Source organism: Sorex fumeus, unplaced genomic scaffold (assembly GCF_029834395.1).
Source record: "Sorex fumeus unplaced genomic scaffold, SorFum_2.1 ptg000097l, whole genome shotgun sequence".
In the NCBI taxonomy this organism is placed as follows: Eukaryota; Metazoa; Chordata; class Mammalia; order Eulipotyphla; family Soricidae; genus Sorex; species Sorex fumeus.
The window spans coordinates 846,217-868,115 of NW_026606154.1; the positions used below are offsets into that span (position 1 = coordinate 846,217).

The 21,899-nt window shown below is 47.8% G+C and overlaps 2 protein-coding genes across 2 annotated transcripts in view; one reads left to right on the forward strand and one right to left on the reverse strand.

The window, feature by feature from the left end:
- The window catches only part of DOCK2 (dedicator of cytokinesis 2), a 394,798-nt gene that overhangs the window by 159,868 nt on the left and 213,031 nt on the right, over window positions 1-21,899 (reverse strand). The window lies entirely within an intron of this gene.
- INSYN2B (inhibitory synaptic factor family member 2B) lies at window positions 621-20,210 on the forward strand. The gene is made up of 3 exons (XM_056133088.1): window positions 621-1,987; window positions 3,076-3,150; window positions 19,657-20,210. The coding sequence occupies exons 1-3, from the start codon at window positions 642-644 to the stop codon at window positions 19,841-19,843; spliced, it is 1,608 nt and encodes a 535-aa protein (XP_055989063.1). The 5' UTR covers window positions 621-641; the 3' UTR covers window positions 19,844-20,210.

Consider the following 21,899-nt stretch of genomic DNA (forward strand, 5'->3'; position numbering starts at 1 on the left):
GCATGAAAGAAAACGATGGCCCCAAAGGAAACATTTGAGATCGACCTGACTGTGGGACCTTCCCTCGGGAATGTCACGTCTCATCACTGAAGCAACCCCCAGGTCACTTATTCCTCCGCCTGCTTCCAGCGCTGCAGAGAGGAGATGTGTTTGAGTCTCCTGCGGTTTTACACTGGAAACGGGTGCCCCAGGAAAGGAAGCCGCGGGTCCCACGCATAGCAGGATTCTTCTGGAATTCACACATCGGAAGTCTGATGCAAGCCCCTAAATGGTAGCTTTGTTGTCTCCCTGTTCACAACAGCACATTCCTTCCAGGAACAGAACTGCCTGCTGGCTTCCCTTCATAAACACCCCACCAGCCCTCTCGATAGATCGGATGTTTAATATTAGCCCGACTCACTGTTTATCTAAGCGGTGATTATCGTTTGTCGTGGAAATCATATTTTAAATAAAGGAGTCGCACTACGCCAGGCCCCCCGGAGGAAGCCAGGGGCTGGGAATGGCAGACGGAACTTGCCCTTCTCCGAGGAGCGGAGTTCTCCACCCGGCCTGGCACCGCCCAGCGTCGGACGCTGCTCCAAAGACCTAAGGACATGTGCCCCGGTGCAGCGCGTGGAGCCAGCCCTTCCCAGTGAGCCTCCATGGCCCAGACGCATGTGAAAGTGCGACCTGTGCTCCTGAAGCGGAACAGCCTGGAGTCGGTGGAGCCGGTGCAGCCGCCCCACCACCGCAGGACCAAGTCCCAGCAGGTGAGGTTCCAGGAGGATGGGGCCACCAAGACCCCGCCTGGCCTCGCTGAGGTCGCCGCCCCCACGCCCCAAGACCCCACTGTGATGGGCAAGACTCAAGCAGCCCGGCACCACCACCTGCCCCCCTACTCGCTCTCCTTCCCCCGGTCCCAGAAGGCGGGGGGCTTGAGGAACATGGCTATCCAGACCTCCCCCAGTCTCAGGAAACACTTCCCAGTCTTCAGGAGGAAGAGACTCACGGCCAGCAAGTCCTTGGTGGAAATGCCCACGGCCTCCCAAAGTGCCACCCAGCTCAACGGCAACCTCTCTGAGCAGGACATGGTGTCCTCCGACCTGGCTTACCTACGCCTGGCTCAGCATTTGGAGGACGGGCCTCAGAGGGTCAAGGTGTCCCACCCTGCCCTCCCAAGGGTGCCCAAGGTGCAAAGCAACGGCCCCGTCAGCCTCTGCTTGGACGCCGGGATGTGGAGCGCCTCGGAAAAATCAACGGCTGCCATTCAGGTCCCCGATGACATTTACCAGAGTCCGAGCTGGGCAGCGAGAGCATCCGCTTTCAGGCCGGAAAGGTCAGCGGAGAGAAGCCACTCCACACCGCCTTCGGCTGACACGTGCCCAGGGGACCGGAGAAGAATGCCACCACAAGAGTCAGAACCATCCCCCTCCTGCTCCAATGCCACCAGCGGTGCCAACCACATTCCAGGCACGGGGAAACTAAAACCCGAGTTGCTTTTGCCCAAAGAAAACCCGGATGACCAAGACTTTGGCCCCTCGGCATCCCGGTCCAAGGAAACGTGTGTCCCCTCCCCTCTGCAAACGCACAGCACCTCCATGCTGGACTCCCACGGCCCGCCCGCCAACCCAGGAGGGGCTTCAGACTGTTGGCCAGCCAGCGACGGTCACCCGGACCGGCAGTCCCCCCGGCCTCCCAGTGCATCGAAACCTGCCACTGTGTGTCAGGAACAGACCGTCCAGGGCGCACCCCCGCCAGGCAGCCCTCCGGAGACGCAGAGCTGCCTCGGAGGCGATCACCTTTCGTCCTCTCTGCCAAGGAGAGACACCGGGCAGAGCAGCAGGGACGCTGACGGGGCTCACCAGACCCACCCGGCACAGGGGGAGCTGTGCCACCTCCAGGGCAGGCTGCAGTCCGTGGAGGAGTCTCTGCACTCAAACCAGGAGAAGATTAAAGTCCTCTTGAATGTAATTCAAGACTTAGAGAAAGCCCGAGCTCTCACGGAAGGGTAAGGTGATTTAAAAATATATGCATATTTTTAAAACTATGGGGTTAGTGGCTAGGTGGTTGGAGAGCAAGGGAGAGGGTGGGGAAGAGGAATGCATGGGGAGGGAGAAACAGGAAGGGGGGAAGAGAAAGAGAGAGACAGAGACAGAGACACAGAGACAGAGAGACAGAGACAGAAACAGAGACAGAGAGACAGAGCTTTCCTAAGTCAAATGTCTCTAAAATATTTAAAGCTATGGTATGTCCCCAACTCACAGTCATTGGCCCTTCTTTGTTCAGACTATGTTTTCATATAATTCCAGGTTCTGTCACATGTCCATGGCTATTTATTATTTCCAGAGAGTTAGAGACTGGAGAAGAGGGGACAATGATGCCACAGGGTGAAAATATTATTACTAAGGTGGGGGTGGGCAGTGATAGGAGTGTGGAGCTGCCCATCCTCACTGCAACTTGCCACACACGCACGATACCGTAACTGCTCGTGTGCTCATCACAAAGGACTCGCTTGAGACGGCCACAGGGTTTGCAGTCGACCTTGATCTTGATGATCAATTTGATGGCCTGGGTCAGTTTATCACTGACCAATTAGGTGGGGACTGAAATCACAATTCGGAATGAAAAGAGAGGCCCAAAGTGTCTGGCTGACTCATCCCCAGTCGGGAGGGAAGGCCATTGCTTATTGGGGTGTGGAATGCTTGTCCCTTGAACAAGAGGTAATTAACTGGTCTTTGCTGTTATGACTCAGAATCAGCACTGCTTTATCAGAGAGAAGCACTGATGCTAGGGAGAGACAAGCACTTCCCTCAGGGGTCTAGATTTGAATCCCCCTTCCATTCATTCAGAGTTCCTCCGTTTTCCTGATCTAACACAAGGGGGGAAGAACAACGGACTCATTTCATAAGACTGTTGTCGGCATAGAAAGAAAAACCTCGTATAGCATGACTTTTAAGAGCAGTACCACCTGGCTACTGATGACAAGGGAAGCGGGTGTGTGTGTGCTGTATTCTAGACACGAGTTGCTAGGATGTGTGCATCTCACCTGGCGCTCGTCCATAGATTTAGTCAGAAAAAAAATGCTCTATCTTGCAGACGCAACTTTTATCGAACCGGCCAAGATCTGAACAACTGCAGAACATGCCAGAACACAGCGTGCATCATATACAGGTACCTGGCCACAACGAGGTCAGCTCTGTTGAGCTAAGATACTGTGGGCTCCAATAATATACTGCGAATCCCCCTTAGATGCAGAAGGGGAAGGGAAGAGGGGCAGAGACAGGAGGTCTACGAATACCTGAGACTAAAAAGACGGGACGTTTAATTCTGGGGGTTAACATCTGGTTCCCAGGCAGACACTGTTTTGTTCCTTGGCAGTGGGGATTATGAACAAGGCCTTGTGAGGTAACGATCATCCCTAAGCTTTACTGAGCACTAAGTGTGGGTACCATACTACATTCTGCATGCACATGTGCATCTCATTTCACAGTTACACCTTGTGGGTGTTGCTGTTCTGAGGAGAGGTAAGTCATTTGGCCCTTCTGTACAAAGCATGTTCAAAGAGCAGAAAGGGCCAGATTCCAGACTCCAAGAGAGAAGTTTCTGATCCCCAGTCCTGTGATCTTGGTGAATCCCCCTTTCTGGAATAATATTCCTGAATGGCAGCTCTCACATGCCAGGCATTTGCAAACATCAGGAACAGTGCTCCATACTTTGGGTTCACTTTCTAAATACATTTCCTTCCAGCAGTAGGTAAGGTTGCTACCTTTAAGAGAATTTTTAAGTAACATGAGAGAAGAAACCAAAGAGCACCAAATGTAGCACCAGATTCCCCCCTCCCCCAGGTGCCGTCTGCCAATTTGTCTGGGACTCAGTTTCTTCCTCTGTGGGATGGGAACTATGGTCCCTTGCCTGAAGGAGCAAATGCGATAACACACGTGGAAACCTTTCTGAACTGCAAACCACAGCCTGGATCGAAGGCCTTATTATTACTATGATTACTGCAGAGATCAATGCTGCCTGAGCGGGGAGTGCTCTGTCGGTGGCACTGTGGAAAAGCTGTCATTTCAGCTGATGGCAGCTAATTTTGTTTGACAAAAAAGTGTATGGCTTTGCTTTCTGTATCAGTTTTCTCTCTCGAATGAGAAAGGCAGCCGAGGGCCTGAGAAAATAGAAGCCTCAGTTGGGTTGCTGGTGCGGTCTTGGTGAAATTTCTCATTCTTCCCAGCAGGACTGTCTGACAGACAAGGGACTGGGGAGGAGCGGGGAGGGGGGTGTGCTTCCAAATCCCCCCCCCCCCTTTCCACACACACACTCACCTATGCACAGCCTCTGGCATTTTGTCATTAAACTGTGAATACCTACCAGCCACACTTCCTCTGAAAAACAGGAGCTTCAGGCCACTGGTAGAAAAGAACCTTTTAAAAATGGAGCCCTGGAAAAGCCTGGTAGCGCTGAGCATAACCTGCGTATCACCTGCCTTCGTTCCCGCCTCCCTTTCCTACTTCTCCTACCTTAAGCAAATTTCCTAATCACCAGGAGAACGAGAATTATTAAATGTCTAGACAGCTAGGGAGGACAAAAACACTATTCATCATAAACAAGAATTATTTTTAACTAACCTCCATTTAAACTAGACAGACTCTCTTTCTCCGGCCACCAGATGATGTATTTCCTATTACCTTTAAGAAGGCTTTTTATTTGGCCTATGTAAGTGAAAAGGACAAGTGGTTGCTTCCCACTTCTACTGTGAGCGAGCTCCATGGCCTCTGAATTTCCTCATTTGAAAAATGAGGGCCTTTAATTAGATGTTCCCTGTGGTCCCTTTTCAATTCTGACACTCTGATGTTCCAAATGAAATTAGAAGTAGCAATGTTTGGCTACACTATGACCTTCCAACAAGATTGACAATGTTTGCATTTTTCTGGTACATACCTCCAACAGCCCAAGCAAATATTTGAAATGAAGTCACACCCTTGACGCGCTAGCAACCCTCTTGCCGCCTCCTTCCCAGCCTTCAAGAACAGCCATGTGTGCCCTCATCCCTCATTACCATTCAAAGCCAGGCTGCGCTCCCAGACAGTAGCTACATCCTTTTTCTAAGCCACTGCAAAGAGATGGGCAATTAATTTGATGAAAGCAAAAAGATCAGAACAACATCCCCATCATAGTATCAGTGGGAAGATGAGAGTTGTCTTTTCTTATTTTTTCATCATTTCAAGTAACTTCAAACCCCCGTCTTGGGTGCCGGGAAGTCAGATCTTACAAACTCCTGAATAAGTGATATGAAGCCCACATCATCTGGCCTTGTCGGGCAGCAACCTCTTTCCCGGAAGATGGATGGGCCCAGTGCGTGTCACTGTGCCTGATGGCTGTTCTTTAGAAATGCCACTGCTTAGTTAGCAGCACATTTGGTTTTCTATACGGTGGCCTCATCAGCGGAAGGTGACGGTGACCCTTCCTGCTTCCATCAAGCCGTGTGGTACACAGTCCTGTTCAACTCACTCTCTTCCTCATCTGACCATGTGCCTTCTTGACCTTCTCTTACCCTGGATCACTTTGGAGATTTCATCTCACCAAGAAGCAGGGCGCCAACACCACCCACAGTGCTATAGACTCTGTACCATCCATCAGGGAGAAAAGTTTCCTTCGAGTGTGTGTTGCAGTAAGTTCCAAGGGCAGGGAGTGGGCCATTCGCTCTCTGACCCAGGATGGTTCCAGTCTGCTTTGGTTTCAAATCACCCTCCTTACCTCTCCTTAGCATTCGTTCTAGAACAGGGTACTTAAAGTGTTGGTTGAATGCCACCAGTGATACCCGAGATTATATAACATCGAACTGCTTGATGACAAAGTCACTCTCTTTCCAAATTTATTTCAATCCTTCTGATTATCTACAAGGGAAAAATCTGAGTTTGGTGCTAAAATAGTTGAAAAATCTTTCATGTGGTCACTTAAATCACACTTTTGGTCAAAAACCAGCAGATTTTGGGGGTAGAGAGATAGCACAGAGAGAGATAACACAGGTGCTTGCCATGCACACAGCCCACCCCGGTTCTGTACCTGGTACCTCTGATCACTGCCAGGAGTGATTCCTGAGTGTAGAGCCAGGAGTAACCCTTAAGCATTGCCCGGTGTGGCTCCCAAAACAAAAATGAAGATAGCAGATCTCCTGTGCATAGCCATATGCATATAACACTATGTAGCTAAGATTTCGATCGATTTAATTGGTTTGATTTGGTTTTTCAGACCATACCCAGAGAGAGAGAGAGAGAGAGAGAGAGAGAGAGAGAAAGAGAGAGAGAGAGAGATGCCGGAGTTTACTCCTGGCTCTATGCTATGGAATCACTCCTGGTTGTGCTTTGAAGACCAGGCGGCGCCTTCTGGGTCTGAACCCTGGGTCTCCTGTTTGCAAAGCATAACCTCAGCCACTGAGCTTTGTATTGAAACCTTTCGTTTGTAAAATTCATCCCCACAAACAGTCACCATAGTGACACAGGTCTTCATTTTCAAAAGTGATACTGCCTGTCAGGTATAAACAGTTTTTTTGCATAAAAGTGAATTAATTTAGCAGAAAAGAGTTTAAGTAATTGTGCAATAAGTGGGAGATCTCACAAAAACTGTGACGGTGTCTTCAGCTCAAGGACACCCCTTCCTTCTTTCTGTCCCACCCCACCCCCCACCTCAGCTGTCTCCTAAACTTCACCTGCGCGTTCTCTAAAAATAACTGCAGCAGCTTTGTGGAGGACACTGACCACACCACTCCTGCACTGACTTTCTGAACACAGTTCCCAGGGAAAATCTGCTTTGCTTAAGTTGTAAGATGCCTCCAATGTTTTAACAGGAAAGACTTTTTAAGGGAGTTTTTAAGTTTTTAAGGATAAAAAAAATTTTTTTTTCTATCATCCAAGCATACTGCTCACTGTCACTGTCACTGTCCTCCCGCTGTTCATCGATTTGCTTGAGCAGGCCCAGTAACATTGTGAGACTTGTTACTGTGTTTGGCATATCGAATACATCATGGGTAGTTTGCCAGGTTTGCTGTGCAGGTGAGAGGTACAAACTTCCTTTTTCAATGAGTGAAGGAGGAGGTTGGCTGTGAAGGTTGAAAGGCACTGGAGAGAGAAAGGAAGAGCTACTGTCTGTCCTGGGGCTCTGTCCGAGTACTCTCCCAATCCCACGCAGCCTCCCACTTTCTGGATTCAAATACACTCAGGATTTTAAGTCTGTCTCGGGAATTCCACCTAACCTTCCTTACTGTTTTATGGCATCTCTCTTTCGAAGTATTGTATCTGCATAGATATAAAAGAACAGATATTATACATATATAATATATATGCATATATTATATATGCATATATATAAGCATGTAAACATGCAAATAATTCAGGGCTACTCATGAAAATTCCCTCTGCTCAGGGTAAAACATGTCCAAGCGTGAAACACCTCTCTAATCTACATCTATGTCTATATGTGTGTTTTTTAAACTTACTGCAGATATTATCATTATGCTCGCTCAAATTTACCACCTACCAAAACCCACTCCTCATTTCTCCACAAAGCCCTTTTCACATATTTCCTCTCCTCCCATGCTATTAAAGAAGTCTTCATACAAAAACTGTAGCTCCCTTCGCTCCCCTTCACAACACACATCAAGTTGGCCACCACTTGTATCCAATGAATCCCGCCCCTGAACTCCATCCCGTCTGTTTAGCCAATAAAAGCCCTCACCATCTGTCATTTGAACTTAAGACTTTTTGCCACAGATTCCCCTTTGCCCTGTCCCAAGAAAAGTAAAGCACACAGACTGCCAAATTATGTGACAAAGAGAGTCTACCTGCTTCCCTCATCTCCTACACAGTCCTGCCCTGGTTTTTGCCATTTCCTTGGACTATTTCAAGTCCTTCTGAAAATGACACTGACCTTCAAGCCTGTGTGTCTCCTATGTCTCCCAGCTGTCTTCGGACACCTGGTGCTGTATCATGCCTCGGGGCACTCGCTAACGTTCCCTCGGTGACTAGATTGCCTTCTCTGCCCTGCTCTGTCTAGACACGTCTTACTCTTGCAGCTTAAACGCCAGTTTCTTTCATCGACCTTACACTCCTCTCCTAGGACTCCCGCAATATTTGCCACTTATCCCCCATCATGGTAATGCAGTTTCTCAGTTTTTTTCCCCCCAGCAAACAAGCAATATATCTCAGTGACACATACGCAGCTGGTGCTCAGTAGATTCCTGTCAGAGATGAGGATGCTTATGTGGACTGGGGGAGAAATGAAAAGCAGTGGTGAACTTGAGACATCTATTTAGATGGTCCCAAAGTAAAGTCATTGGCATCATTTGCTCTCCCCTGCACGCTTGGGTAGGGAAAGAGAGGACCTCGATATGTCAAGTAGGGTAGGAGAGTTTCTCTCCAGCTGGCTTTCGGTAGATCTTGTTGAACTGAATCAGAGACTGAATGCAGTTCATGGACTGTCAGTTTCGAATACCTGGAACACTACATAGTCTCAATGAGATGGAACCTAATCAAATCTTCCTGTGATGACTCAGAAAGCTTGTTGCAATTTCACAGGACATTGAGATCCTTGTTCTTCATGGTCATCCAACATTATTACCTAATACTTCTGCATCTACTGTAAGAAAAGGTGAAGTTTGATTTGTGGAAAACCACAATCTTCCTCCCGGCTAAATCGTCTCCCTTCTATGGCATTTGAACTGCCTAATGATCTCTTTGGAAGAGAGATTTAGGACATTAGATCTGCAGGTTCTCTTGGTGAAACATCAAAATCCAGTTTTATGATTTTATGGTAGCAGGATTATGGTCCCAGTAGATGTCCAAATGTTCATTTCTGTACCTTATGAGCTCATTACCATATATTACAAAAGGAACTTTACAGATGTAACAAAAGATCGTGAGGGGAGGATGAGTGTCCTGAATTTCCCAGTATGCCCAGTGTTATTAAGATTCTTGGAAGAGAAAGAGAGTGGGAGAAAAGGCAGAGAGTCAGAGGAAGACCTGTAACAACAGGCAGAGACACGCTGCAGCCACAGGCCAAGGCATACAGGCAGCCTCTAAAAGAAGTGAAAAATAATAGAGCTGCAAGAAGAAGCCCACCACTGCTGGCACCCTGATTTATCCTTCGGGAGACTTCTGAATGCCAGAACATTAGTGTTCGTATAAACTATTAAAGTTGTGGGATTTGTTTTAGCGCCGCTGGTAAAACTAATATGCCCAGATAAAACCCTCATTATTGATAAACTACTCACATCTATGTGACTTTCCTGAAGGAGTTTCACAAGTGATATCTAGGCAAGGGCAGGAATGCAAGTTGAGGTTAAAATTGGGGGAAAGAAAGAAGAGGCACCATTTACCACATATCCATTGGGTTCTTAAAGGATCTTGCTTCCACATAGAATCCTCACAACCAAGAAAGACAGATGAAAGTACTTCCAACTTACAGATAGGCAGCTAAGGCTCAAAGAACCCAGTCTATGAACATATTCAAATTACATTCCCGAGGCTAAGAAAGGGGCTCGTGAATAACAATGTTGGTATGAGTGCTTAGTAATGGCAAGATGAAGACTCAGTTCTATCTAACTGCTGGTGAGATCCCATGGCACACTACCATTGGAGACCAGCTTGCTCAGCGGGATGTTAGTGAACTGTATCTCAGTTCTGTGCCTTGTGAACACATTAAAACATATAAAAACATATAAAACCCAGCCCCCGGAAGAGAACAGCGCAGAGTCTCCTGCCCCCGAGCCTGGCTGTCCTCACTGGGGCCCCTTCGAGGGGGGTGGGTTGAGTTTCCCTCCCCGCCCTGACCAGAGCCCCAGCAGCCGAAGACCTCCAGAACCAGCCACAACCATGCTGAGACCACTCTCCACACGCATGAAGGTACCGGAAGAGGAACAAAGGCATACGGGTCCCAGGGCTGAGATCTCCAAGCCTGCTCAGATCAGGGCTGAGCATCCTCTACCCAGATCCTCCATCTTCCAGTAGGCGGGGGTCACACCCACCAACTGCCCCCCTAGCGCTGTGTAATTCCATCAACAGCCAAGACCCAGAGACTATAAAACCCAGCTCCCGGAAGCGCATGGCTGCAAATGCAAATGCGGCTGCCTGACATCTTATTATCTCATTCTTGCTTTAGACAACCTGGCAGGCTACTGAGTGTAACCTGCCCACACGGCAGAGTCTGGCAAACTCCCCGTGGTGTGCCCAATATGCCAAATACCAGTAACAATGATGGGTCTCATTCTCCTAACCCTGAAAGAGCCTTGAATGTGGCACTTTTTAGAATCTCAGGGCTAGGATGAAGGAGACGTTACTGGTGCCTGCTCGAGGTAATCGACGAACAACAGGATGACCGTGATCGTGATGAACACATTACCATATACTACAAATTACCATGTGCACCTGCTGTGTCCATCTCTGGGATATCTGTGAGTTCGGCTCACTGGATGTCATTCCCCAAATCTCTACCAGGAGAGTGGAGAATGGGAACCTAGCATTGTAGCAACGAGTCTTGAGAAACACTTAGATCAGGTCCCTAGGGAGATAGTAACATGACTGTATGAAGACTGAGAATGAGCCAAAATACGGAGACATATGAGTTGGGCCAGCATAGACCAGGGCTACCCAGAGCACTGTCTGCAGGTATAGATCAGGGCTACCCAGCACCCTGTCAGGTGAATGTAAGGACATGGGTCTGTCATCAACCAGGATTACATCCAACACACATCAGTGCTAGGAAACTTCTAGATCATTTAATTTAGAGTCCCAATGTTTTGTTTATTTTTAATTTTCTTTGGCTTTTTTTGGCTCTTTGGGTGACACCTGGCGATGCTCAGGGTTACTCCTGGCTCTGCACCCAGGAATTATTCCTGGAGGTGCTCAGGGGACAATATGGGATGCTAGGGGTCGACCTGGGTTAGCCGTGTGCAAGGCAAGTGCCTTGCCTGTTGTATTATCTCCCCAGCCCCTGGAGTCATTTGTTTCGAGTCCTAATTTTAAAATTTAATATTGAAAAGAGGAGGTGGCATCTGTTTTTACTAAAAAGCTTTTGTGACCACCAGCCCATATGTTCCATGAATAGAAAACTTGTCATTAATGAAATCATCCAGAAACTTGCTTTTGTTTTCAGTACATTGTTGGAAAAGAGAGGTCCCCTTCTGCTCGGCCTCGATTACAGGATGAGACGGCCACATGAGGTGTAACGCAGGAGTACTGGGGAGAGTGGAGGGAGAACAGAGGGGGAGAGAAGGGAGCCTGCTTAGGGAGGGAGTGGATCTCTCACCACTGGAAAGGGAAAAGTGAGTCTGAGTTCCACCTGAAGCCCAGGCTGCCATAAGTGTCAACTAGAGAATCCATCCATAGGCCCTTCTGCCTCCCACACCCCCAGTATCCCAGGCCTCAAGGGAGATGAGTAAAGTCCTGGCTGACAGTTCTGTCTCCGTTCTGGATGGTAAAGACCAGTTAAAGGCCAGTCCTGCTCCCCAGGGCAGGGTGCACAAGCCAAGGCTGCACCAGAGACCTCTGGAGGGCAGGTGCCCACTGCTGCAGAGAGGGCTGGACACCCGTGGGGCTACCAAACCACGGAAGATGCTCCAGGTTGAGCGTCAAGACGTCCAACACCATCTGCTCTTGCCCTCAAGTTCCACGGTCTGCGTGCTGCTCTTGCATCACTACTGACTCTCCACTGTTAGGACGTCTGAAGCAGGCAGAACAGAGGGTGTGGATGTTCGAGTGGAGATTGCAGGCTGTACGTGACAGTCTGCACTCTGATGTCTGGGGCTGCTCTGTTGTGATATTCAGAACTTATCCCAATTTGCTCCTCGGGACACATACCAAAGCGTTACAGCAGGGATGCCCTGCAAGAGAGAAGCCAGGGCTTCAGTCGACCCAGGAAAGAGGATTCTGAGAATGCCAGGAGGGACCTGAGCTCACAGGGTTGGCAGCAGTGGGCTTCTTCCTTGAGTTTCCTTCCATACTTGAGTTTTCTGGCCCCTGGACCTCAGCCATGCTTACCACTTAGAGCTATTACCTAGCCAGATAAAAGGGCATTTCACTGGAAATGCAATACATTTGCAGGCCTGTTGGGCTTAGCAACCAACTTTCCACTTAAATTATTCAGTGTTTTCCTTCCGTCTGCCTTTGATGCGCTCCCAGCGTGCAGCCAGGTGAGCTGTAAGAGCTCCGGCTCACAGCCACAGAACTCTCCGGCCAGCAGTGAGGCTTGCGGTGAAAAATAATGACAGAGCACACGGGATCTATGATCTTTCTAGTCATCACAGGTGTGTCGGCCGCTGTCGTCCCATTGCAGTGTGGACTGCGCCACCCTCACTTCAAATGCTGGGAACATCAGTGCCGTGGCAGCACCTGACAGCCTTTTCCAAGCAACCCCAAAGCACAGCCCTGGCTGTCTCTTTAGGAACGAGGCATGCATTTGAAGTTAGGTGAAAACTTGTCTGGGTCCCAAGGGGCTGATACCCAAGACAGTTGTCTCTGGTCCCTGTTTTCCTTAGGTAGCTTTATCCCTTTCTTCTCTCTAGAGTGTAAGAGGAGAGAAGCGGGATTTACAATATCTGCAATTTATCGGCAATAAAATAAAACCCATTTTAATGCATTAATAGTTAAAGAGGCTCTGAAACATGATATAAATATAAAACCAAGCAAGTGGGAGTTCACAGGAATAACAAACTGCTAGCACAGAAGCCACAGCTGGCCGGAGTGACCCAATCTTCAGTTCTCTGTCAAGCTAATGCAACAAGCCTCACCATTTATCATGCCAGGCACAATGCCAGGCATTCTGCTAAACACAGCGCATGCATCATCCCATTTCAAGGCTCCCAACAGCCAAAAAGTGTGGATCTGGTTATTATTCCCCTCCGACAGATGAGGAAATGAAATGGAGGCGTGGAGAGTGTAGGTGACTTGTTTAAGATCTGTCAGAGCTAGGACTTCAACTGGCTCTACGGTTGGGATTTTTTCCTGTCCTTCCCCTTTCTCCCTTTCAATCATATTGATGATTTGATTGAATACATGTGCCAAGTTCTCTGGAAAAAAATTCTATCTAAGTCCTTCACCCACCCACTTTTTTTTGGTCATACCTGGTGATGCTCAGGGGTTACTCCTGGCTCTGCACTCAGGAATTACTCCGGGTGGTGCTCAGGGAACCATATGGCATGCCGGGGATTGAACCCGGGTTGGCTGCATGCAAGGCAAATGCCCTACCTGCTATACTATTGCTCTGACCCCTCCCTATCTAAGTTTGTGACAGAACCACAAAACCCAGAACTCAGATTTTATTCCCAGTTGCAAGTAATACTGCAACTGCTACTTGTAGAGCCTGCTTGAGTTAAGCACCCATGAAGAGAATCCTGTGATTCTCGGGCCCCTCTGCAGAGATGCCCAGGGAAAAGGGGAGCACCCACCAACTAACTTGAAGTGGCTGCAAATTATGAAGCTCAAAATTATCCTCCATGAAGAGCCAACTGATAAAGAGAAAGTTTGAGAAATTAATTCCCTTCCAGGCTGAGGGGAAAACACACAATTTATTGGACAGACTTGTCCCTAAAGACACTAGCCAGCACGGCATGATTGATCCATGTGGACGGGAACCAAACTGCCCTTGCTGATTCCATTGACCTTTATAGCTAACTCCTTTTTAAAAAGGAAGTGGCAGGTGGCTGGTAAATACATGGTGCCCTTGGTTCTGTGGCACAGAAATGCTAAAACATTTAGCATTAAAAGATTTAGCAGTAGTGGAGCGGGAGAGAGGAGAGCTTCAGGGAGGTGGTGTGGACCATTACTTCTCAGCCTTTGTGCTCGGGGGATGCAGTTTCATCAACAGTGTGTCACCTGTTTCTGAAGCAGCCAGACCCGCTGCTGGGAGGGGACGGGAGTTCAGGATGCCCACTGCAGACCCTGCAGCCTGTACCACACTCAGGTTTGGTGTACCAGGCCAGATGCTACTTTGAGAAACCTGCCTCTAAGCGAGTGCCCATATTCTCTAGGGACACAGCCTCCCCAGCAGAGCTCCCTGCAACCTCCAAGTACTATTATTGCAGGCTGGGGTGGTTAGCTGGGTTGGGGCTGGTTGCACAGGCCATGGTCACTCCCACACCGGTGGCAAGCAGGGACCCGGGAAGATACCAGTTTAGACATCGTGCTTGAGTGCCCGGGCTCTTAGAGCATCTAGGTTCAACCCCTGGCTCTGTTGCATGACCTGCATGAGCTCTCAACAAAGAATGTCCCCTTGCCTCAGTTTCCTCATTTTTTAAATAAAAATATTGCAATCTATCTCATGGGGTTATGAGAATTACACGAGACACAGGAAAATGAGCAAACAGCCAGGATAGTGTCCATAAAATAAGAGTTTTTCACCCACCAAAGAAGGCCACGGAGCAACAGTGGGAAGGGGCTTGCCCTGTTGGCAGCTGCCCAGGCTCAATCCCTGACTCCCATCCTGAGGACCCCCAGGAGTGAATCTTGAACGCAGAGGCAGGGGTGGGCCAAACCCAAATGCAACGCCTTTCTCTTACTGTTCTCCTAACTGCACATTTAAACCACCGTGTATCCTAACCTCTTTGGAACTAGGTCTCTCTTGTCGTTTCTTTCTTTCTCGAATACGGCCCCAGGAATAGCCAGTTCCTGGACGGAAACACTGGTTCCTCTGGAGGAAAGACAAAGGAGGCAGCTCTGGAAAGGCAGGTTTTCATTCCGATCACCACTCGGTTGGATTTCCCTTCCCCTGTTTGCTTGTCTAGTAAATGGAGATAACAAGCTTCCCCTCTTGCCGCTATCTATCGGGAGGGCAAAAGGGAAACGCAGAGCCAAAGTGTCTGCCCATCTGATGGGGCTCCCGAGGAGGAAGGTCTCTCTGTTTCTCTCTCAACTTGCAGTCCTGCCGGCTCCCCGAGTCAGCTTCGGTCTGTCCACTAGGACCCCACGCCTAGACCTTGGCTCTGCTGTTTGCCTATGAATTTATCTCCTCTTTGCTTCTCGCTATTTCTTCTTCTAGACGAGCCATGACTTAGGCTCCGTGCTGCTTCCAATTACCCAGAAAAACATCCTTCCCGTTTCACTGAACATGATAGCTGGGGCACTGATCTGTCAGCGAGATTAGCGAGGTGCTTCCAGAGGGGACCGCAAGGCCCACTTGCCTTCTTGGTTTACACATAGCTCACTCTCTAATGCGATGTGGCACCACACTCAGACACCCTGAGCATACGGATGTGAAGGGCTCTCTGGCACCAGACAGGAAGCTCAGTGGCCCTCGACAGGGGCCAGGTATTAGCAGCATCCTCAGAGGACAGACCTTGGATGCCCCAGACTACCCAATCTTGAGCTCTGACTCCTGCATTCAGCAATTTTCTGTTCAGCGTTTGCCCCCACATAAAGCAGAGTTGCACATAGACTAAGCACACAGCACTCCTCTTCCTTCTTTGGGTCTTGTGAGAAAGACGGAGTGCCTCTGGAATAGGGTTAGGACAGGGGGAAGGCTGGGCAGGGAAGGGAAGAAGGTGGAACAGGATTGTTGTTCTACTTAAAACCAGTACCGAGGTAGAGGCATCCCCCAGAGGCATCTATAACAAGCCTCTGCTGAGGTTTCCTCGACATCTCTCCTCCTTGGCAACTTTCGCCCTTTCCCAGAGGCTCCAGAATGTGGCATGGGCTGGCTGAAAAGGAAGCTGAGGGGTACCTCCTCTGCCAGGCCTCCAGATGGAAAACAGACAGGAGAGGCTACTCTCCCCCACCACCACTTAAGAAGCAGCTGCCTTCAAAGCAAAATTGACTCTCTTCTCTCTTCCCCTCCAAACTCCAAAGTACTTTGCCAAACAGATGAATAATAAGAAAAGTGACTATTTTCCTTTATGTTAATAAATTGCTCTGGCCTCAAAAACATTAATCATTTTCTTTCCAAAGCACACATGCTTCTCCATACTCTGCTATTTGCCTGGCCCTGAAAAGAAAGTCACTTTCAATCCCCTTTAAATTGTCAAGACCGGTGGAAGCAGTTGCAAGACGGGTGTGGGGAGCTAAGTCCCAGTGATTATAATGGAAGCCTGCAGTGTTTCCATAGAAACATAAAGAGAGTATTCTTTCCTGAATGTACATAGAGGGGAGGAGTGAAGAGTGATGCTGCTGGCAAGGTATACAATTATCCAAGAGCTGAAGGTATGAACGCCGCATTTGGTCTCGAAGATAGGAAAACAAAAGAATTAGTTAAGAGTGGAATGAATAGAGACAAGGTCCGACAGGAGGACATTTTCCCTGCTATTGTGTCCCATCTGCATACCTACCCATCTTTATAAGCGCTACTTTCAGCGAGTCTTAGAAAGAGAAGCCTCTTGCCACGGTCGCCAGTCCGGAAGCAGGAGGGTCTCCGTTCAAACCTAAGAGAATTCCACTCAGTCTTGCTCTATCCTCTACACCGGGCTGCGACTCAAATTGCAATGAAGAAACAACCGTTTACATTCTGCCTCCTGGCTCTCCCTTTCCTGGCCTGCCAATTGCATACACATTCAGAGCAGATTTTTTTCTAATTGTTTTTGGAACTTCACTGTGAGCCACTACAAACTTAAGTGGTTTGCTTTTTATGTTGCATGGATTAATTCAGGGATGTCATAGATAAGAGGGAAAAGAGTTGGTTTGTGTACGCACACATGCTTGCGTGCGTGTGCGTGAGAGTGTCTGTATGAGTGTATGTGTGTGGGGGGGTGTTCATTTGATTTGGTAGAGGTTATAGATTTGGTAGAGGTGTATGGATGAGGAGTTGTAAAGTTGAGGCAAATGAAAAGTGCATTTTGAAAGCACATATGAGTTCAATCGTTGCTTGACATTCTTATAGTTAATATCTCTTACAGCTGGGATATATTTCTAGTTTACTGTTGTATTTCTTCAACACAGAATTATATCGGGTCAGCACAGAATGAATAGTTGATGAAAGAATGGAGGGTAGGATGATTCTGTGGATATACCAGATAGCATAGAAAGCTCCTAGAATGAGGAGGGCTGGTCACCCACTTTGGCACATCTGGTGTTCTAGTATGAAGGTCACTTTACTGCAGTGGGGGAAGGGAGAGAGAAGAACTATTTCAGAAGCTAGAACTGTGAATATGTATGTTCCCTATCTATGAACTAGAGCTGAATTCATACTTCATTCATTCATTCATTCATTCATCATCCTGTTATTCGTCGATTGCCTCGAGCAGGCCCCAGTAACGTCTCTTTCATCCTAGCCCTGAGATTATATTCAAGGCTCTTTAGGAGAATGAGACCCATCATTATTACTGGTATTTGGCATATTTGGTACGCCACGGGGAGTTTGCCAGACTCTGTCCTGTGGGCAGGCTACATTCGATAGCCTGCAAGTTTGTCCAAAATAGGAATGAATTCATACTAACATACTGAAAAGTATGATAGATAAGCTGATGGTGGCATATGGCAGCTGATGGCCGACAGACACCCACCCCATGCCCAGAGGTAAACAGGGATGCCCAGCCAGGCAGTGCATCCTGGAGGTGGGAGTCTTAATGAGTGAGTTAAGGGTGTTTCAGTCAGGCAGACCCTGGGATAAATGGTCCCTAATGACTCTTGATGTTAGCTTGCACCTACTGGGAACACAGAGTCATGGGAACAGTATGCTAGGAGGCCAGGACATCTGTCTTTCTGTGTCAGCCTACTGCTCTCTCTGTACCTAGCTCTCTCTGTACCTAGCATAAAACACAAGGAAGATGCTCACTGACCATCTGAGCACACAGTGCTTTATCCTACACTGTAAGTGTTAAAACTTGAGAGATCCCTTGAGTTGAAGATGAGAAATGACTTCCCCAAGGTCTCACATTTAAACATACATGGAACTTTGTTCTGAAAAAAAAAAACACAGTCTGTGTTTCCTCATTACTAAGATCAGACGTGTGTCCTTATAGAAGGGATTGGGGGTCAACAGAAAGTCAAAGGGGACCAGAGAGACGGATCGAAAGTTTGAAGCACATGCATTCCATGCAGGACGCCTGGGTTCTGTCTATGGCACTGTGTGGTTCCCCAAACACTGCCAAGAACAACACCCTGAGAATCATGCCAGAGTAGCCCCTGAGCATTACCAGGTATGCCACATCAACATGCAGAATAATGGGGATCTGATCTGGGAACTTACCCAGGTATAGAACATAAACGACCAGACATTCTTTCCCAAGGTGCCCAAGCACCAGTGCCTGCTTGGGGTTGGCTGGGCTATGAACAGGCTCCCTGGCTCTCCGATGCTTTGGCCCTACCTTTTCTCTCCCAGAAGCACCAGTGACAAGGTGCTGTCTGGGGGCTTCATTATTCATGAGTGGCAATCAGAATTTCTCTTTGCAGCAATGTTAACTTTGTTCGTGGCTCTCTGGAAGGTGTCATGGGGATAGCAGATAAGGACACGTATCCCTTAAAGACAGCACTTTTGCAGCCCTGGACAGAAAGTCTTTGGCCAGTCATGCCACATTACAGACCAATATGGGATCTTTGATCTTCCCTAGGAAACTCTCTTTTCTCCCTTGTTATACATGGGGATGCCCTGTCTTCATGAATCTATGTTTCTGCCACTTGCCACACTCCAATGCTGACTCCCCACCTTTAGACCTTCCAAGAGTTCGAATATGACACTGGGTGACACATGAGCTAAAATCTTAAGAACCATCTTGTAAGAATCCCTGCACTGGAAACTCCTTTATAAAGAAACCTTCTGAGGAGCAAAGTGGACAGCTGAGGACAGAGGAAGGCCTCGCGCACCTAGAGGTCTGCAGTAGTCATTCTTGCTTTCCAGGTGGACAATCTCTCAGTGGTCATGGAGTATGGGCCCCCTCCATCCACAGGCCAGAGTTTTGAGTTCCCTGCACTTTGCACAACCTCTGGGAACCTGGAGCCCTGGTCCCTGACAGACTGAAGGTTACCATGCAATGAAATCTGTACACCGATGACTCCGAATACAAACAAATTAAGTTTTTTTTAGAAAAAAAAAGAGTGAGGGGGGAAGGTTAGGAAATGGCAAAGGGGAGCATATAAATCCATCTGTATTGAAGAATATAAAGTTCCCCAAGACACACTGTTAAGATAACACTAACGACAGTAAGAGCAAGAGGAGCTAACCCATGTGGAGCAGTAAGGACATCCAGGCACCACTCCGAGGAGTTCATCTCTATTCTCTCACTTGACACATACTCATTTCGAAGAAAGGCTTTGAGGTAAGTGCTATTATTATCTACATTTCACAGATGAGGAAACAGTTCCCAGTTTTATTGTATATCCCCTTGTATTATCTGAAGATTTTGCAATGAGGAAGTTTTCGGTATAATGGCAATTTTAAAAATTAGGGGTGATAATAACAGTTAGAAAGAAACTGGGACAATATATACCGAGCATCTGTTATCAGGAGCCAAAATTCAGTCCCATTTACGCTTAATAAGGATAAGTGTACTCAAGTGGAAAGATTACTGATATCAATTTTTCCATACTCTGGTATGAAAAATTGGGTTCAGAGAAGTGGTACCATTTTCCCAATACACACGGTTGCCCAAAGGCACATAAGCAGCTGGACACGATCTCAAAGCCCCCCTTTCATGTCAGTTGGATATCGGAAGTGCAAACCAGTATGCATTAATTTGAATTTATTTTTCTTCTTTCCTCTGTGTTTCAGTGTAGAATATGATTTTCGACAACAGGAAGGCAGGTTCCATGAGGTTCTACAGAATCTGGAGGAAGTAGAGCCAGCTGAGGAGATGTCTCCCCCACCAAAGTCCCCAGCAGAACCTCCGATCCCTGAGAAACAGGACATGAGGCGGAAAACCAAAAAGGTGAAGAAGAAATGCTTCTGGTGGATCTGAACTCTGGGGGACCATTCCTCTGCCGTCCACTTCCCTGGACACCTCCCTGATGTGAGGAAGCACTGCCTCAGGCCTTCTCAATTCCTTGAGTGGTTGTGAGCCACTTAACCTGCAGAACAGGAAAGAGCTGAGCTGGTTTGGCCACTGATGGACACTTGACCACAACCTCACCTGAATGAGTGCCACTGCTTGCTGAGGACTCCTGGTACACTAAAGTGATCACTTGTCACGCGCCCTGCCATCCATGGCCAGGCTGTGTCCCTGTTTGCTAGATTCTCCCTGTAATAGAGCCCCTGTGGTACTTTCCAACACCTCTGTGATGCTAAGCACCTTCCACCTTCCCATCCTGGGCTCATGATCCCAGGAGAATGAAAGGAGCAGGAAGCTCAGGGAAGGTTATCAACAGGAACGCCGGGGCGTGGGAAAAACATAGGTACACAAACTAGCAGTTTTCTGAGATACTGGAGTACATTAGCACAACAGAGGCCTACAAATGCAAGATCAACCTGGTGGGTTGCGTATTTTTCATCAGTCCTTGATCCCAAAGCAAGGATCTGTCATATGCGGTGGCAGAGTCCAGTCAACCCAGGGCCTAAGGGACTCGGTATGGCTGTCCTGATGCTGTAGCTGCTCCAAGGCCATCCTGCTTCCTGGTCTGGGACCTGAGACAGACAGCCAAAGGCTGGGATAGGGTTTGGGTCTGAACTATAAGATTCCAGTGTTCATTTTCCTGCAACATGATCCATGAGATCCTGCAGTCTGTCCGTTTGATCTTACCAGTAACACACATAAGACAAAGATAGATCACAACGCTGATTTTCACAACGAGTTTTCATTCGTCCCCACAATAGCCTTGTAGATAGGTTCAAAAGTATCTATTAATCTACACACTCTCCCTCCCTGGCAGTCAGGCACCGGTCACCTGATTGAAGACACAGCAGGTCTGAAGATAGGTTATATATATATTTTTTCCTTTTGGCATTAAAGACCTTTCTGTCCCCAAATCTGGATTCTTTTAAAGTCTGGCTCATTCTTTTGATAAGACTAGCCCATACATGTGGGGTCCAGTCAAACTTGCATGGCTGAACGAACAAAATGCTAGAGTAATAGAACTAAGTAACTGCTGCATACTCTTGGGGATGAGGGGTAGGTTGGCAAGACTCATACTCCTTAGTTTAATTTTTCCACCAGCCTCAGGAAGGGGACCCTAAAGGCCATGCTCGTTCGGTGAAGGAGGCATGTCAGGAGTCTCTGCGAGTCCCTGCAGCATGCAGAGGCCCGTTGTGGACGCGGGAAACGCAGACCTACTGCAAAGTGAGATGAGCTGAGCAAACCTCTCCGGCAGTTTCACCTTCCCGTCACCACACTGCAGTGCAGAAGCTATTTCAGTGAGGGTGAGAGGGAAATTTGGCAAGAAATCTCGGCTTGCACTATTTAAGTCTGAGGATGTCATTCAAGATGTTCTTGTTCTGCTTCTAGTATAATGTTTAAACCCACAAAATGAGAACAGAATACTTAATGTTAAGTTAGAATTAAGATAAATACACTTGTCATACTTAAGAAGCCACATTTCAATAAGACGTGCTGCCACTGGCTAAAAGCCACCAAGCTTTTTGTACCCACACAATCAGCTAAGTCTCTGTTGGCTCCAACCATGGAAAAGAACAGCACCGGGGATAGTTCAATAAAGCAAAAAAAGCATCTGGGATCTCTTACATAATTCTATCTCATAGTAGAGCTTCCATTTTAATTTGCTCTGCTGACATGAATTTTCAAATTAATTTATCGTTTTGGGCAGCATGCTAGAATGAAAATAATCCTGCTCCTGAAATTAAGAGGCACAGGTAACAGAGCAGTACATTCCACTCATCGTGGCAAAACTGCTTACAATTTCAGGGCCCGTTTATCTATTTTCGAATGAGGTTATAAACACCTGCTCTACCTACTTCATGAGCTCTGTGCACATCCCAGCATCCAATGAGCAGAGCCACCCAGGGCTGAGCTGTTCCATTTGCCAAATGACAGAGAGAAGTCGGAGGAGCTCAAAGAACAGGTA